This window comes from Podarcis vaucheri (genome assembly GCF_965113315.1).
Source record: "Podarcis vaucheri genome assembly, chromosome: 6".
Classification (NCBI taxonomy): domain Eukaryota; kingdom Metazoa; phylum Chordata; class Lepidosauria; order Squamata; family Lacertidae; genus Podarcis; species Podarcis vaucheri.
Window position 1 is genome coordinate 39,979,192 of NC_138764.1, and position 18,636 is coordinate 39,997,827.

Consider the following 18,636-nt stretch of genomic DNA (forward strand, 5'->3'; position numbering starts at 1 on the left):
GTGGACAAGCAAAAATGCCTTACATGATGCAGTGGAATCTTTGGATCCATTCAAAGATTCTAGTAGTCATATCCAAGGCTATTATTTTATGACTGTGACATATTTGTAAAGGTAACTTATTAGCATCACTGCAGGAAATATCTATGCCCTCCACTCCAGAATGTTGCATAGCTTCAGATTCAAAGACTTAAGTCCCAGTGTATAGTATGCGTCCAATAATGTCAGCACCTTGCTGAAGCTAAGCAGTTACGGTGTTTAGATGGGCAACTATCTGGGAACCATGTATGTCACCTTAAGTTAAATGTCAGAAAATAAAAAATAATACATTTGCTACTGTGCACTAAGAGCAGTATCCAACCAAGTTGTTCTGTTAGTATAACAATTTCCATTGGGCAAAAGTTTTACTACAACTTGGCACTAATTTTTTGCATGTATTTCTTGTTCATGTGTCCCCTCAACTCCCTTTGACTATACAGTGATGTATTTAAAAATTATGTAGAATTAATCCTTTCATGGATTAATTTCAAGTTAATATCTTGTTTATAGTAAGATATTAAAGCATGCATCAATAAATTGAAACAAGATGCTATACTTTAAATATCACATTAATGTTAAACATTACTTCAATATTTCTATTCTGCCATTTTCCTAAGGTGTTCAGTACTTAAAAGATTCCCGAACATTATCCTATCCTATTTCAGAAATAGAATTAACAGTAGACACTTGGAGGCCACTTTTGGTCTGATAAATTACAACTTGCGGAAAAGACACATCAATATAGCAGTACTTTGCCTTCAGCCATTTTTATCAGTATGAATGTCCTTATAGTTGGAATTGTCTGATTCCAAAATAAGATATGAGCCAGTTACAGAACTTTTAATTTCATATGTATGTTGTTATTACCTGAAATTGGGGGCTCATGATATTATATATGAAGCTCAGTAGATGACTTCTATCTCATAGGTTAAGCAACTTCACAGGATTCTTTGTGATGCTAAAAGTTTAACTCCATATATCTGATAGTTCTTTGGAGGAATGACAGGATGTGCTTCTAAATCCCTTGAGTTCCTTCTCCCACCATTACATGCCAACTCACTTAGAAGGCATGGGGGAAACATAAAGGGCAGGCTTGATTTCTTTTAGTTTTTATTGTGACCCTTTTCTGTTTCAAAATTGCTGACACTTGCAACTTTAAGACTAACGATCTCGCTTCATTCAGTATAAATATATAATATGCTTCGGAAATCTAATTTTTATTATTTAATTAAAACATACACAATTAATCAGTAGCTAATTTAAAGGAACCCATGTGGTCACTAGGAATTGACCAGCCTGAGTCCTCTATGTACTGCATAGGCAGCAGTTGAAAAATCTGGTGTCGTTAAATGTGTGTTAAACATGATTTGAAAGGAAATGCGTTCTCAGTTTGATACACTTCAGGGCTGGTTCACCTTGTAGGAACACGGCAGTGACTCCTGTGTGCCCACTTTGTAGAATATTGTGTATACATGCTGTACATTCCCCCCCCCCCAGCAATACAGTTCTCACAGAGGGGGCAATAACATGGATCGGGTGGGATAGTTTATGTATGTAACAATATGCTTAATATGGAGTGGGGCATCTCAGCTATAGGTTTCCCCACACACACTTCTGCCGTCAACTTTTGAGGGGTGGGGCTATGAGCCATTCTACAAATGCTGAGCTCAAATGTAGGCATACAGTGCTTAAATCTTTATTTTAAACTGGAATAATGTGTAGAAGAAAATATTATACAAATTAGAGATTTAATATTATCTCTTCAAATAAAACAGCAAAGAACTCTTCCACTGTATTCTTGTCTGTAATTTTGGTGTACCTGGGAGCTGTGTTTACATTAAAATGTGGGGGGTTTTGCAGGTCAACAAGGGCAGCCACAAGATTATTCAAAGGCTTGGGAGGAATATTACAAGAAGCAAGGTAATGTTTGTTAGAAACGAGATTATTTTGAGCTTCTTTTGTCCCTTTTATGGCACCAGAGTTGTGTAATGTGTGTTTGTTCTAGGTCAGGCAGTTCCAGCTCCAGCCGGAGCCCCACCAGCGGGTCAGCCAGATTATAGTGCAGCGTGGGCTGAATACTATAGACAGCAGGCAGCTTATTATGCTCAGACAAGTCCACAAGGAATGCCACAACATCCTCCAGCACCACAGGTATAACAATCTTGACTTATTTGGCTGATATTTTAGTGATTTATTATTATTTTTTACCTTTATCTCGTGGGGTGTTTTTTGTTTTTTTGCATGTCTCCCACTTTGATATCTTACCTGGAGTATGCATTATTTATCCTGGTAAAAGATAACCCTAAATTGATTGATGCTCTGTTAACTGGAGTTCTGTGTCTTTCTTTGCATACATTCGATGTTTTTGATCAAAAAATTTCTCCTCCCAGGGTTTTTGAAGCCATGCAGGAAGCCACCACCATTACATTAACCAATTTTTCTTTCTTAAAGGCTTCACTCCTGAGTTAGCACAATTTAAAAAAGATTTTCTTTAACTTTTTGTGTATCTCTTATGTATTTCTTCGCACAGGGCCAATAATAAGAAGTGGACAATACAGTATTTGCTTCATTATGTGGGGGAAAAAAACCTTTGTTAAATGTATGGATGCAGACGCCTTCTTGAAGATCATAATTTTGTTTGGTTTAAAAATAGTGTTTTTTGAAAATGTACAAAATATCTATCACTACTGATAGGAGGTAATATTTCTGTGTAGAAATGGAAATTGGTTTGTTTTTAGTACATTAGTGTAGATGTACACATTCCAGCAAATGTATTTGCAACTATTATGTGGTCAATGCTTTGTGATATAAATGTACTTTTTCAATGTATACTTGATCACTTTTAAATGCCTGTTTTGTGCTTTACAATAAATAATATGAAACCTCCTGTGTCGGTAAGTTGGATATGTGGGTACTTGGAGAATTCAAGGGTTTCTTAGTAATGCTGTACATGTACACAATTAAGGTTTTTTTCCTTGAAAGTTTGAGCTTTACATTGGTATTCTCCCTTTGCAGAATAGTTATAGAAGGATCTTTTTCATTACTGTATTTTGCTGTTTAGCATCTTGATATCCTCCTCTTTCTACTTGATTAAAAATTGCATGTACATGAAGATGTTCCTTGACATACTTCTACTGCATTAACAGTTGCATTTTCTTTTTTATCCATGACCACTGTCTCAGACCCATATAGCTGCTATAGTTAACATTTGTTTTTATACATGGTATAATTCTTTAGTATATTTTTTCAGGCTTGTTATTGAATCGTTCTAAAAGGCAATATGTGCTAAGCAATCGGTTTGCAGCACTTTGCTTAAGAATTCAGTGTAGTAAGGATTATATGCATTTTAGTTACTAAAACTGTGTTTGTGTTAGAAATATGCCTTTTGGAGTCTGGGAGTACTTAACAGAAAAACGTCTTGCAGATGAGCTCTGTTTTAAAATGCTGAAGACTAGTCATTAAGTTATATTTTGAAAAATCTCCATAAAACTTTTTTACTTTTACTAATTCATACTGAAAATTGGTATACTGTTAAAATCCACTGTTTGCTTTTTTTGCATCTATTAGATTACATGCAATACAGTCTGTCTTGCCATTGTCTGTTGAAGTGCAGGTTTGATCCAGCCAGTATAGAACTAGCTCTGTAGGGGTGAGGAGGACTGTGCTGTGTATCATCCTTGATTGTTCCTTCAAGGAGCATTGCACTGTAAGTACATCAGAATGACAAAATGATGAACTGCAACAGTATCTTTTTGTCACTGTTCCACATAATGCAAATGCCATACCTGTGTGAATATTATGTTGGAATAAAATACAGTGCTGATATTCTAGCAAATCATAATTGCTTCTTAATTCAGAAACCTAGGTGTTCATAAATGTATGTGTATGAGCTTAATGGTAAGTATTCTTGAGCTATTTAGCTTTAGCAAAAGAAATTGTCATTTACCTAAGTAATAATTGTTCATTAGGGTTCAAAAATGAGATATATTCAGATAAAAACTTGTGCATTGTTAAAAACAAAAGTTTGAAATGCTTGTCAGGAGGAAGTTGTATTGTCTTCAGTTGTCTGCATTTATTTGGTGATAGAAGTATATGTTAATTTCTAAACCTTTATTAGCCTTATTTTTGGAAAACTATTTTGTTGTTTTGGAGTATACTCTTAGGATGGCTGCAAGAAAAGAACAAAATGAGATCAGAAATGAAGTAGTTTTACTGCACAGATAATTAGAAATGCATTTTGTTGTACTGTAGAATCAGGAGGGAATTATTTTTATCCCAATTTAGGTTAGGATTTAAATTTTGAAAAGACTACTAGGAAGTTATTAAATATATTTAGTGTAGGCTGTAAAGTCTCTAGATCAAATATTTTGCATGATTAGTCTGTAGCTTATTCGAAAATGGTGTAGTTACTAACTAAACAGAGCAACAATTCACCAGATTCTTTATCATTCACCAAATGGAGGCTGTTGATTTTGATTCATTTAAAGTATAAAATCTTTATTAATTGCAAACAGTGCAATTATTTATACTTCACAGTGCCTTCCCAGACCTTCCACCTTAGGTTCTGCTGCAAAAAGCACAGGTAAGCACAACCTAAGGAAGTGTATAAATACATATTTCAGTTTATTAATGTTGTCCCTGTGAGAATTTTTTGTGCTTGTGTATTCAAAAGCAATCTGCCAATATCTTCCCCAAATGTATTCTGCTATTCATGGTTTCATTCCAATGGAAAGTCTGAAACAATTATTTACATTTCTGGGTAAATGTGTATCTTTATTTTTAAAAGATAAGTGGATTGCTGCAATAATTTTTGAGTAAGTCACTTTTACTATTTTTCCCTCAATAACAGAGTTGTTACAAATGAATATAAAATATTTTTTCAAGATACAGGAAATATTGGTCAGAATTTCAACAGCCTTCACAAATGCTTTTATAATGTTCAAAGGATGTTATACCCAATACTACTTATTCAAGCATACTGTGTGTTTCATTCCCAAGGCAATAACGGATTTTAAGTTATACACCATAAAACATAACCTAGCTTGCTTATTTGATAAAGAAGGGAAATTTAGACTTGAATTTTGCAGAATAGTTGTAGAAAGCATGTATTACCAGTGAAATGTTAACAGTTCAGCAAATCTTTCCTTTTTATAGGAAACTCCTTCCTACTTTGCTATTTCAGCTGAATTGCTGTATATTTTTGCCAGTTTAAATGTTTTGTATATGGCTTATTTAGATAGCTTAACTGGTCCATTTTTTTCAGTTTAGATAGACGATGCTAAGGCAGTACCATCAGTTTTTTGTTTGTCACTTAATAAAATGCTTTGATTTTATCAAAAGTCCTGCTTTTCTCTGCATCAAAGAAAAATATTCAAAAAACCCTGCCTTCATTTTCACACACAGTGCTGAAGATGCTGCAAGCACCAAATCATAGCTCATAAAATCAGGTCCTGAGATAGTTACTTCCAATAAAGAGGATTCCTTTGAGTGTATGGCCATGATGAGCCGATGAGCATGGACCATAGAAGGGCTCCATGTAGAAGGTAAAATTGGCAAAACAATACCGATTTTAAATGTATCCCATACTTAATGGTGTAGGGTATAATTTGCCTGTTTTAATCGCTTCTCATTCTTTAAAGTGCTATTTGCTTGACCATAAATGTTCCATAATTTGTTATGTGGTAATAATACAAACCATCTATCAAGTTACACTTTGCTGAATAGTCAAGCATAGATAATGTTTTGCATTTCACAACTAAATTAATAGTTGTACTTGAATTCCCTCGAGCCACTTCATATTTTGTTGTAGTTCAACATGTCAGATTTCATTATTATATGAGAACTAGATACGTGCTGAAGAGCTTCATCTCTGTTAGATTTTGTTTCCCCATTTTAAAACAGCTTGTTTTCGCTGCTCAGTTTTTAATATAAACATAGCTTGAAATTTCAAGGGAAGGGATGTAATAGAAACTAGAATGAAATTGTTGGCATAGGGGATTATGCATCTGCTTTGATAATCTTTATACTAAGCATTTTTTTTATTTTCATTATCAATTTGCTGGTGGACCTACAGGCATCTTCTTGCACCAAGTGTAGTTTTGGTATTCAGTTTTGTCTGATTTCTGTCAGAAACCTTGCATTGAATCAGAAGGTTCCATTCCATTCATTGAGTTTGAACCTTTATATACATAGTTGCCTCGTTTTCCTTGAGCGGTTCTTGTGCTATGGCAGGGGGAAAATAAGTGCAAATTTCTCGGTCACAGAATGTTAGGCAGTGAGAGTAAGGAATGTTTGGAAAGATGATCTTAATTTCAACTAATAACAATGTTTACAGATCACCCTTCAGTATGTGTGCTGTATAGGATATGATTTGCTAGTTTAAAAAAGTGATCTTTAGATTCGTGTAAATTGCAGTTATTTTTAGTAACTAGGTAGGCTATATCATTCACCTTTCTGAAAATATTACATCAGCTGCTGAGAAATCTTTCTTTTCATAATCTAGGCAGTAGAAAGAACTTTTCGATTTTTGTTGTGTGTACTAGCAGTTCATAAGGCAAAACATTCGGCCCTACACAATGCAAACAGTAGCTACTCCTTTCCTACTGGTAGTACCCTATGAAAGTCCTGTGTTTATGCAACCTTTATCTTATATGCATGCAAGATGCATTTTCGTCCTAAGATAGTGTTCTCTACAGAAACTACCCGTGTAAAAAAAAGAAGATTGTCTTTTAAAGGCTACTGTGATGGGAAGTATCTTAGGGACATGCAGCTTGGACGTGAGGTAAATCAAATGCTTTACAGTATGTTGTGTTGAGCTTGCAATATTGACACTGTATGTACTCATGAATACACATTAATTGTAATGTTTTTGTATAAGTTCTCAATAAATGTAAACTAATGGGTAATTTGTCTCCTGTGGGTTTTTTTGGGGTAAGGGGCAGGTACTTAAAGCTTTCAAGTGGAAGATGAAGTGTTACCGTTTCTTCCAGTGTTTGCAGCTGTGCAAGTATTAAATAAAGAACATACTCAGTTTTAGGAACTGAACATATTTATTAACCTTCCAGTTCAGGTACAGAATAAGTCGTTTGGTACAACGTAAGGAAGAGACCCAGTTATCTCCTGCATAAAATGTAAATCAGTTGTACTGATCAATAAAAGTAAGCCAAAATCCCATGGAAGATTATGCAAATTTCTTCCATATCTCTCCATTCCAGCATACATTTTAGTCTATATTGGAGTTTAGTTGGTTGTTTCTCATGTAGCAAAAAACATGGCTGTAATATCTTGTTATACATACATATTTCTGTATTGTGTCTGGTAAATACTGAGTGAGATGATTCAGTAAATAATTATACAATACGAGATGTAAGTTGAAACATCATTCACTATGATTCTAACACTTCCAACCTGAAAGATACAAATTTGGTTCAATATTCCAAGCAAGATGCTGGACAATGCCTACCATCTAATACAAAACAAATGCAAATGTTTTATTTCAAAGAACATGACATACAACTGTGTGTACACATTTAGTTACATAATCCTGCTTTCAAGCCAATATAATCTTGGTTTAATTTTATTAAAGCATATTAAAGGAAAAGTTGCATTAAACAAAGGCATAACTTAAATAAACCACTACATTATTTTTGGCTACTTAATAGTTTGACCAGAAAAATATACTTTTTGCTCTCAAAGCTTCCAGGACCAAAGAAATAAAGATCATTTTTATGTAGTACGAATTAAGTGGTCTTTGGATTTGATTTAATTTAATACTGTGTTTGTATATGGTTTTGGCTGAATTTTCTATATGAAAACTAACATTAAGTAGTCTGCTACTTAGGGTAACCTTACATGAAGTAGCCGATCACATTCAAGACAATCATGCATTTTGATTAACATGGTGAAGACTTGATGGGATCATATGACAAGCTGTTTCATATGAACAGCTTGGCTTTCCTGATAAGAATCTCCTTGTCACAGAAACAATTCAGTGGCATTAACAAGCAGCCACAGTGCTGTTTACAAGTGGAAATTGAGCCATTGTTTGTCAAATGAACGAAACTTCTGTTGCCAAACTTCAGTCTGAAACCAAGAGATAAATCTGGCAATTGGGTATCTTATTTGAGGAATGATAGACAACTTCTTGTTGGCCCCACCACAGGAGAGAGAGAGAAAGAAAGATGGATGTAGTAAATTTAGGGAAGGAAGGCTCCAGAAAAAGTAGGATATTAATAGTCATCAGCTAGAGAAGAGAAAAGAAAAGAAAGTTAAGATCAACAGACATGAACAAGAACTAAAGATCTGATAACTTAAAAAATGCTAACTCTTACTCTCAATAGTGAGAATACAGGTGCTAGCTGCTGTTCCTCTGCTGTTTACTGCTTTACACATATATTCTCCTTCATCTTCCGGGAAAGTTTCTGGTAAGTAAAGGCAGTAGGTTTCTCCTCTCTCAATATATTGATAGTCCTCGCAGTCCTGCAACATTTCGCCTTCAAACCACCATGTAACCTCTGGCTTGGGTTCTCCAGTTATTTTAACAGTAAACCTTACTGGTTCGCTATCCACAACAGACACATTTTTAAGAGGCTTTTTGAACCAAGGAGCACCAGATCGTGCTTGCTGCTCTTCATCCTCATAGACTGAGCCGTTAACAATGCTGCCATCCTCTTCCTCCTCCTCTTCCTTTTTCTGCATTTTGAAATATAAATTGCAACAACAAATGCTGAAACACATTATACAGCACATTGAACAGTACCAGTATGGTCAGCTTGGATAGCTCATTTGGTTAGTGTGTGGCACTGATAACTCCCAAAGATTGCAGGTTTGATCCCTGCGTATTCCTCCATTGCAGAGGTTTGGACAATATCCTCTGGGTCCCTTCTATTTTTTTTATTATAGGTACAGCTATTCACAAGATCTATCCTCACACTAGTCTAACCACACTAGTGTGACTGAAACAATGTAAGGATGGAGTTCTGCAAAGGGAAGCAGGCCTAAGTCTCAAAACAAGTCAGTGGGATAACCAGGAGATTGTCTTTTTAGCCTTTAATGTTTTGTGTTTTCTAGGCCTTGTAGAACAATGCAATAGTAATCCTTGCCCGCTTGCCAAAAAAAACAAGCCTTGGTTCTACTGCATGTACCTAGAGCTTCTGCTAGATAATAGATCATCTCTTACTCTAACGAACCAGCACGTGGATAGGCTTTCAGTTTTTAAGAGCTCAGCTTTTTAGGGATGTGCATTGACTCCCAAGATTAAACTTGTGGATGTAGCAACAGGCTGCAGCCTTATTGAAGCACTCTTTCTAATTGACGTATTGGGAAGCAAAATTTTTTCCCTTAAAAACAAAACCTCTGCTTTCCTTCTATTCACTGTAAAGGAGAATACGCTTTACATTTTCACAGTGGTAGATAAAATTTGCAGGCATAGGAGCCCCTCCAGAATTGATGAACGCTGCCAAATTGTAAACAGTTGCACCCAAGGCTTTTCATGCAGAGCACCTTAAAAGTATATAATTGCCTGTCAGACATGGGCACATTTGCAGGCATGGTTTCCTGTTTTGAGGGGATGAGGCCTCCCCAATGTTGGGAGTTATGGCTGCAGGGGTTCTGCTGCAAGGGAAGAGTTAATTACTTTGGGGTGGCTAACATGAATTTTAAGGTTGTGGGAAAAGGAGAATGAGCCCCAAAGGAGGACTGGGGTAGGGGAAATGTCACACAGCAAGGATTCTCTTATCCTAACAAAAGAGAAAGGATGCAGTTTCTCCCTGGGAATTATTTATTGCACCTGGGTGGGGGTGGAGCCCCACTTCCCACCTCTTCAACATTAGGGCATTTCCTTAGCTTTGTTTTACTTTCCCTTCCCCACCCCAACTAAACCCAGTCACTTTTGGGGGTTCCTGACTCCACGGAGCAAATACCTGATCTCACTTGACACTTTGCTAATGGCTCAAACTAGTTTGGGCATGTGAAAACCACCTGCATCACCTTTTGCAATGCAGCATCAATTTCCTTCTGTTCAAATTGCATGCGTAGCATTTTTTGTTCTTCAATTCTTCTCTGCTCCTCCTCTTCTCTTGCCTTTGCCATTTGTTCAAATCGGGCCTTCATGTCTATCTTGTGTGTAAATGGAGCTTCAGATTTTGTGGCTGGCTTTACATCTATTTCATCTTCCTGGAATAATAAAAACATTATGAGATGGCACCAAGTTTTTGGAAAAAGTGGAGGGCGGGGTGAGAGAGCTGTTATTAGTGGATATGGAAAACAGGCAGAAAGCTCACTACTCCATAAACTGAATATATAGAGTCTGTTACCACAAGATGTTAAGCTGTAGGCAAAACAAAACAAGTTTCTTCTAGTGACATAAAGCACATCCTGTAGTATCGCCATAATTTAATGCTTCAAGGAAAAGAAATTACAGTGCACTGTCACAATTAAACATAATTCTAAGCTTTATAATCCTGAGAGGGTGGTGTTTGCTACATGATTTGTAGGAAACTTGGATCATAAATACTACTGCCTTTAAACCTACTTGATTTTTTCATTTTGTGAAGATAAATAATACGTATGAAATCTGGAAAGGAATTTTCATCTAACTCCCTAGAGGTAAAATAGGAACACAGTCCATGATAGAAACAAGACGCAAGGCAAAAAAAAGAAAAAAATCATCATTGTCACTATACAGTAGCAAGCAGACATACGGCATTAGCACTGTGACATATGGTAGGACTCAGACTAGACATGGCATGCTGAAGATAAGCGTCATATTTAATAAGTTCCTGGAATTCTTCCTTTTTGCCCAAATCCATTTCAAAAGGCAGGGAAGGAAGACATTAGACAGAATGTGGTCGTTCTGACCACAGAGGACTCTCTTTGTCCTCTTAAATTGAGTAGATCTCTGGAAAAACTGGTTAAGTAACTGCTGCAAGCATAGGCAAACTCAGCCCTCCAGATGTTTTGGGACTACAACTCCCATCATCCCTAGCCAACAGGACCAGTGATCAGGGATGATGGGAGTTGTAGTCCCAAAATATCTGGAGAGCAGAGTCGTGCCTGAAGGGGATCATCATAGTTTCTACTTAGCCACACAGACACTGCGAAATTGACATACTACAGATTTAATCAAGCTGTAATTTTACACAACTAATTATAGGTATCAGCTAGTAGCCCAAGAAGTGGATGTGAATCCCCCATTTGGATGCCTGCAAAAACATTTTTACTTCCAACAAGCCTATCCAGATAAGCATTTGCTTTTAAATTTTTCTGATTTTTATCTGTGTATTGTTGATAATTATTACATACATTGTCCTGTGCACACTATGCGAATATTTTTTTGAAAAAACACTTTCACATTTTTTCAAAATGGTTTTAAAAAAACACAAGACCTGTTCAGCCAAGCCTGTGGTGCTCAGACGTTATCACAAGGCAGATTCAGAATACTGCTCCTTTGGTTGATAACTACTTGTCTGTATTGTGGTTGCAAGTTTCCCATGGGTGGATCACACAATGCAGCAACGTATAGATTTCGTATCCATATGTGACCTTCCTACCTGCAGTTGCTAGATTAAAACATTCCCACTGTCCCATAGGATCCAGTTATGCAAAGTAGTAACCATGTGGAGACAGGTTTACACGAACAGTGCTGTCAGTAAGTCTTCAAGTCTTGTGGTAGCCACACAAGCCCTCACAGAAGCTAGCGCAAGGCAGCCGCTGAATTGAAAATGGAACCTACCTCTTGAAATTTCTCTGCTTCCCTTTCTTTTATTTCCTGATCCATAGCTCTTCTCCTTGCTCTTTCTTCCTCAATTTTTTTCTGTATTTCTTCTTCGGAGAGCTGCCCAATTTTCTCAAACTTTTTCTTCAAGCTCTTCGCTTGAATAGAACCACTTCTTTTTAACCTTATTAGCTCCTCATATTCTCTGCTTAGCTCAAAGGTTTCACACTCCTCCTCTTCCTATTTGAAGGAAAATATGCCACAAGGTTATTGACAATCAAATAATACCCAAAAAAATCCTAAATGTGCAGTGCTTAAATAACGCACTGTTAATTATGTAATTTACATTGCTTTGAGCAGCAGCATTGAGTTGCCTGGGTGCGCAACACCCTGCCTGCTGCTTATTTTGAAGTCCAGTTAGCTACTAACTATAATTTTCACAACAAGCTTTTAAACTGCATGCTTTTCTCGTCCCTCGTATTAATTCAAGAAGCAGAAAATTCTGCATGCACTTGTCACAGCAATTCATGTTAAGAATTGACAGACCTCTCCCATTTCTTGTCTGAGTTGCTCAAATTCCTGCTTTTCCATTTCCAGTTTTTGTCGGCGCTCCTCTTCTGTACGCCTCTTTTCTTCTTCCATTTTTTGTCTCAGTAGCTCCTCAAAGTTAATTTCCAGTTTTCCAGGTGTGAGAGATTCTTGGGATACAGTTTTAGACATTGGCGAAAGCTCATCATCTGGACTCTGTTTGAAATAGTTTTATCATTGCACTGATGAAAAATTACATTTGTGTTGATCATCCCATTATATTATAATTTAGATCCACAAAGTGACTTGGATCTAGAGAGGTTCACTTTATTTGGCTCCTGAAAGAGGTTCACTTTATTTGGCTCCTCAAGAGCCCCCAGCAAACCTCTGGCACTCACAAAAAGTGCTTCTATATGATTTTTGAGTATCCCTTCTCCTTTACCTCAAGCGGCGTAGCCAGGGGGGGCAGTTTCTCCCCCAGATCAATAAAACAATAGAAATACTTAACTAACTGACCAATCACATCAGTTCTGCCCCCCCTAACAAAAATCCTGCCCCCCCCCACAAAAATCCTGGCTATGCCCATGTTATCCTCCCTTCTCAATTCAGGAAAAGCCTTTGGAAAAGCTTTTCAGGGGTGACGGCAGGGCCTTATTGGAAGAAAGAACTAAGAAAATCAGTTACAGATGGGTAGCCGTGTTGGTCTGCCATAGTCAAAATAAAAAAATTCCTTCCTGTAGCACCTTAAAGACCAACTAAGTTGGAATTTTTTTATTAAGAAAATCAGCTTCAGCTAGACATTCTTTGCAGGCTTTTCTCTTGCTCCAAACCTGTAAAATTTATATGTACAGGTGTGGGTTTTTTGGTCTAAGGTGCAGCTATGCTTAATGATAGTTGTGATGCGTTTGCTTATTTGTAACTACACTAAGTGTTTGATATAAAACATCGCTTCTTTCTTTGATAAAATCTCCATTGAAATTAAGGTGATCAGCTTCCTCATAATGAACACTGATAATCTCTCTCTCTCTCTATCACTTTCACACACACACCCCTATACCTTCAGTCGACAGGGCAGTTATGTATATGGAAGTTACAGCTTGACGGGGAAAGATAAGATGTTAATGTACCAAAGCACATTAATGTATTAAAGGATTGTGAAAAGTGAAATACTAAATAAATCCAACCCTACAAACACTGCCAGCAGAACACTGACACAGGATCTGGGCACTAATCAGTTCTTCCAAATAGGAAATTGAAACCAAATGCTCCGTGATGTTCCCACATTTAAAACAAAACACCACATGCTCCATTTCCTCACCAGATGCAATCCTTACCCTCTGCACAATGGTTGCAATCCCTATTTACTTATTAGTAGCTCCAAGACCATAATGGGAAGTGCTCTTTCTCTGAGCTAAATTAGAGGATTGCATTTTTTATCCAAACTTCTTAAACTGCTAGCCTTTCCCTTTGCCAAGCTCACATGAAACAGAGTTATGGGACAGGGACTAGTTAATGGAAACAAGTTCTTGAAGGACATGCTTTGTATTGGCATGTGCTAATTTCAGTAAATTGAAACAACAGTGTGTTTCCGATCTTCTGCAGATTATAATCCCATGAGCATAACTTGCACCTTTAGGAGATGTGAGGGAGGTAATTTACACTTGGGCCATTGGGTGCCTCTCTGCAAAACTGGTGGGGGAGCTCTTGCAACAGAAAGGGGAAGACATGGGCACTGCAAGGGAAATTTGGTGGGAAACGCCTGTCGTGGAGACTGCTGGGTCTAAGTCCATGGAAGAGCAAGTTTGTTGAAGCCTATGGACTAGTTGGTTTTCCTGCTACAGTTTGCCTTGACCACTAAGCTGTTGGATTCCTCCTCTTGTGTGTACGGAGAGAGAGAGATGCCACCAAAGTGACTAAGATGTGCTGGTCATCATGCAAGTTGTTGAGGCTCATTTGACATTGACATGAAATGGCGCATATAGTGTCATAAGCCCAGTCCTATGTGATGCTCTTCCAAGAGAGATTTAGGGGGCACCTCCCCTTGACCTTAAAGTGTTTGCTAAAAATGTTTCTATGCTGCCGGGTTTATCCAAGCAACTAGGAATACTTCGGGGATAGTTTGTTGATGCTCTGTGGTTTAAAAGTCTCAAATAGTTTTTATTGTATAGATATAACTGGCAAACTACTCTGTATTTTTGTGTGAAACAGTGGTATACAAGTATTTTTATGAATAAATAAATCACCTACCATGCTTTTCCTTGCTTCAGCGAATGCCTTTTTCTCTTCTTCTATGCGCCTTCTGGCTTCCTCTTCTGTTCTCTTTTTTTCTTCTTCTTGCCTCTGCCTTTCTATTTCCTCAAAGGTAAGTATCAGTTTCCCAGGACGGAACTCCTTGACGGAATTTTCATTTTCCTGATCATCATAATCTTCATTTAGCTTTCAGGAGAGAGAGAGAAACCATGTAAATAGTAATAATGATGATGAAAGGTGCAGCAAATTTGGGAGGTATTGAACTTTTAAAAATAACCAAGAAAAAGTTTTAGTATTAAAATAATGTATATAGATTCCCACCCCCTTCCCACTAAAATATACCAAAGGTCATGCATGGAAGCTAAAATAGATATAATTAAATAGCACAGTAATTCAAGTAATATTCAAGCAAATGCAAGTGGAAGTACAACATAAGGATTCATGCAGGACATGATGTATGAGAGAACATTGAGGTAGGGTTGCATGTGTGTCCCCCGCTTTGAATTTTCATATGGTCAGGCATACATGTCTCCAAGTCCATCCATCCTCCCCTCCACTAAGACCATATTTTGCTCCATATGCTTACCATTTGTTGCCTTGCCTCCTCAAATGCACGTTTTTCCTCTTCCAGACGTTGCCTCGCCTCTTCCTCTGCTTGCCTTTTCTGATTTTCTTGTCTCTGTCTTTCCAATTCTTCAAATGTTAGTTTCACTTTGCCAGGGCTGGGTGATTCTTTTCTTTCGCTGTCAAGCATTTCATCTTCATCCTATATACAAAAGTTTGTTATTCTGACTTAAATCCTCATGATACTTAATGCATGCAGTCTTAAAATCCCAGATTTCCCTGCACTCCTGAATTCACTTAGTTGGAAGCAAGTTTTGCTGTAATAACGGGAGCCTTTTTCCAATGAAGCATGCTTAGGGTCAACATGCAAGGGGTTCCCCCCGCAATCTTGCTTACCACATCTGGTGAGAAATATTTGACTTCCCTGAGAGCTTGCTTTTCCTGCTCATATCTCAATCGCTTTTCTTCTTCAAGCTTTCGCCTTTCTTGTTCTTCTCTCTCTCTCTCTAGGTCCTCAAAACTTATTTTCATCTTCCCAGGTGTTTTGCTAGGTTTTACGGGAACTACTGTCACTAGCAATGAATCATCACCTTCCTGTTGTTAAAAACAAATGTCACCGTGAACATTTGGACTGTGCAACTACTTACTGCCTGTGAAGAATTACGCTTCTACCAAAATGTTCAATTTCTTGGAGGATTTCTGGACAAAATCTGTGGCCACAGCTGACTGTCTTTAGGGTAGCAAAATGGCATCAGGAGGAGATGCTGCTCCAGCTCTGGGCACAGCTGCTGTCAATCATTTGTGAATACTTGCATCGTGCCATCAGTTTAGCACTTCTGAACATTCAGCAGAATAATATATATCTATGAAGCTGTTTGTAGTCCTTACAACAACCCTGTAAGGTAAGTCAGTATTACTCCTATATTGCTCATGGAGAAGCTAAGAGGGACTTGCCTAAACCAGCTAGTAAGTCCGTGATAAATGAGACACTCCAACGTATTGTAACTCCATTTATCTTTTTCTCAAAAGTTCAAGTCATTCAGGTAAAAACCCAGTCCGGATAGAAGCTGAGCACCTAATTTGACACTGATATGCTGCTTTACCAGGTCCTTAAGTTGGTAAGAGTTATCTCAAGACAACTACATCTATTAAACTGAGCTTTGCTTGTACTTTTCAAGCATTAAAAGATGGGTACAGGAGATTAGCTCCAAATGTAGTAAATACCCTTTTCTAATCTGATCTAGGTAGATGTTGTGAAGTGTAAAAGGATGCTCTTGAATAAGTAGAGCAAATATGGTTATTAAATGCCTGGGGCATATGCTCAAATAAAACTATAGAAGGTCCATGTTTATCTGGACCATATCTAGCGGGCAGGCTACTCCTATTCGTGCCACTTCGATGAATGTGATATAAATGAGTATGTGGGAAGTGCAGTGCTACTAATACAGGCACAGATCTACCACACATCAGTATTAAAATTCCGATTACAACACTTGCTAGGAAAAGAAGATCACACGCACACATACACACAGCCCTGGGATGGCACCCTCTTCTGTCCTCAAACCTACTTTCCACGCCAAAAAACAAAACAATACAGAAAAACACCATGGTGTTAAGAACTGGTGGTACCACACAAAGGGCATGGTAAAATTGTGGGACCATGCAGCAGTGTAGTAATCCTCGTGTCAGATTCTATGCTCCTCCTCATCCACTATGCAGAAGAATTCACTTTCATGCAGGAGCAGCTATTTTGATGACTGTCAGCAGATGGGAGTTACACTCCATGAAATCATGGTAGGATATCTGGAAACGTTTTGTTAGCCTTATTTCTGGAAAATACATTAGAACAGGAGTACCCAAACTGATTCATGGACTATCAATGGCTCATGAGCTTTCGTTGAGGTGGTCCAAGGCATGTTGATATTAAATACTCATATTGATTTTCATTGCTTCTTTTGTTTCTTGTATTTTATTCTACTACCATTTGCAATCTATAAAATTCAGATTGCAGCGTTAAAATACAACACAACAAATAGCAATTAAAATACAATGAAAAATCACACAGCATCTACCACAGCTGTTAAAATTGCTACAACAGGCAGGAAAACCATTAAGTGGCCTGCCAAGTCCATCAGCAATTTTCAAGTGGTCCATGGGGTGTGGGGAGTTCAGAAACCACAGCAATTTCATTTTTATTCACTCGATTTTTATGTTTTCTCACATTATAGGATTTAAGACTAGGATGCTCAAGCAATCCCACACTCAAGTACTGACCAGATGCAGATTGGCTTAGCTTCAAGCAAGAGTCCTTTCCCATCTGGGACTACCTTAATCTTAGTCATTTAAAATGTAGCCAGTTTCTTGAGGGATCTTAAATTTTAAAAGATACTGCCAAGGCAAATAACATAAAAAAATTCAAAGGACTTCATAAAGACAATCTTAGAAAGCGAACAGCTCTGAAAGCCTAAGCTGGCTTTAATTAAGACACTCTTGTGCCTAGTTAATCATTTGGCTATTAACTTGTTCCACAACTTTTGGAAAAAAAGTTGTCTCAAAGCATAATGGGTAGATGCAATCCTATTTCTGTTAATTACTGTATGTAGATGTATTGCAACTGCCATAGTGGAATCAAGATAGCACTGTCTGCAGATAGCCCACAGGCCACATACAATGTGTCTGCAATGGCATTACATCAATTCAAGCAGTAAATATAGTAGCCGACTTAGGGTTTATGAGACCACAACATTTACCTTGGGGCTACTGACCTCATTTCAGAATGCACTTCACATTACTGTAAGAATAGAGCTAAGCAACATGGTGCCTTCCAATTGTATTACACTACCATTCCCTTCAGCCCCGGCCAGAAGCATATTAAGTAAACGGATTAAGAAACAGCATTGTAAAATAATGTGCAGGTGTCCATGTCATCAACGGTTACTGGCAAATGGCAAAGAGCCAAGAAAAGTCACAGTGTAAAGAAGCAAAAGTCATTGTAATTCTGGTCACATTTACCTCATGGCGAGTCTGATCAGTCTGATAGTATACTGTCTCTGCTAGCAAAGTGTGCTTTCGTGTCTTTCCCAAGTGTTTTTGTTTAACCCGGCCATTACTAGATATGTAATAAACAGTGAGTCACAAATAGGTGAATGTTTCATGGTAAAGAAGTCTGATTACCTCCGATGCCGATTCGCTTCCCGAATTGTTTAACTGCTCATCAATCTATTAAATAAGAATTTCACACAATAATGTTACTTTGACTCTTTGGCTTCCCCTTGCAAAAACATTTAAAAAAATGAAAATATTGTGCCGAATGACAAATCGAAATGTGGCATTAAAAGGTGCACTTCTGGTGTGTACATCTAATCTAAGCAGCCGCTGGTCAGACATTGCTCTCCAGATGTATTTACCTCAACTGCGCAAGAGGTTCTGACTTTAGCATGCCCTCCTCCATCGTACACCATGTGCAGCAGCTAGAAAGCTCCCACACTGAACACAACCCACTAATTTTGTACCATGGCCTGTGATGTGCTGGACAAGCAGCAAAA

The 18,636-nt window shown here is 37.6% G+C and overlaps 2 protein-coding genes across 7 annotated transcripts in view; one reads left to right on the forward strand and one right to left on the reverse strand.

Annotated features, from left to right (window-relative positions):
• The window catches only part of FUBP1 (far upstream element binding protein 1), a 30,194-nt gene extending 23,253 nt beyond the window's left edge, over positions 1-6,941 (forward strand). The window contains 3 exon segments of the mRNA XM_082227534.1: positions 2,042-2,187; positions 4,573-4,613; positions 4,615-6,941. Coding sequence (XP_082083660.1) covers positions 2,042-2,187; positions 4,573-4,613; positions 4,615-4,633 — 206 coding nt within the window. The 3' untranslated portion in view covers positions 4,634-6,941.
• A 125-nt stretch (positions 6,942-7,066) lies between these two features.
• NEXN (nexilin F-actin binding protein) overlaps positions 7,067-18,636 on the reverse strand; it is a 34,453-nt gene continuing 22,883 nt past the window's right edge. For 4 of the 6 annotated variants that reach the window (XM_082227535.1, XM_082227539.1, XM_082227537.1 and 1 more), the window contains 9 exons: positions 18,266-18,310; positions 15,488-15,685; positions 15,114-15,293; positions 14,525-14,713; positions 12,296-12,493; positions 11,768-11,989; positions 10,024-10,209; positions 8,367-8,727; positions 7,067-8,278 (listed from right to left, as the gene is read on the reverse strand). In XM_082227535.1, coding sequence (XP_082083661.1) covers positions 8,265-8,278; positions 8,367-8,727; positions 10,024-10,209; positions 11,768-11,989; positions 12,296-12,493; positions 14,525-14,713; positions 15,114-15,293; positions 15,488-15,685; positions 18,266-18,310 — 1,593 coding nt within the window. In that variant the 3' untranslated portion in view covers positions 7,067-8,264. The remainder of the gene's footprint in view (positions 8,279-8,366; positions 8,728-10,023; positions 10,210-11,767; positions 11,990-12,295; positions 12,494-14,524; positions 14,714-15,113; positions 15,294-15,487; positions 15,686-18,265; positions 18,311-18,636) is intronic. The other 2 variants (XM_082227536.1, XM_082227540.1) reach the window with 2 other exon arrangements.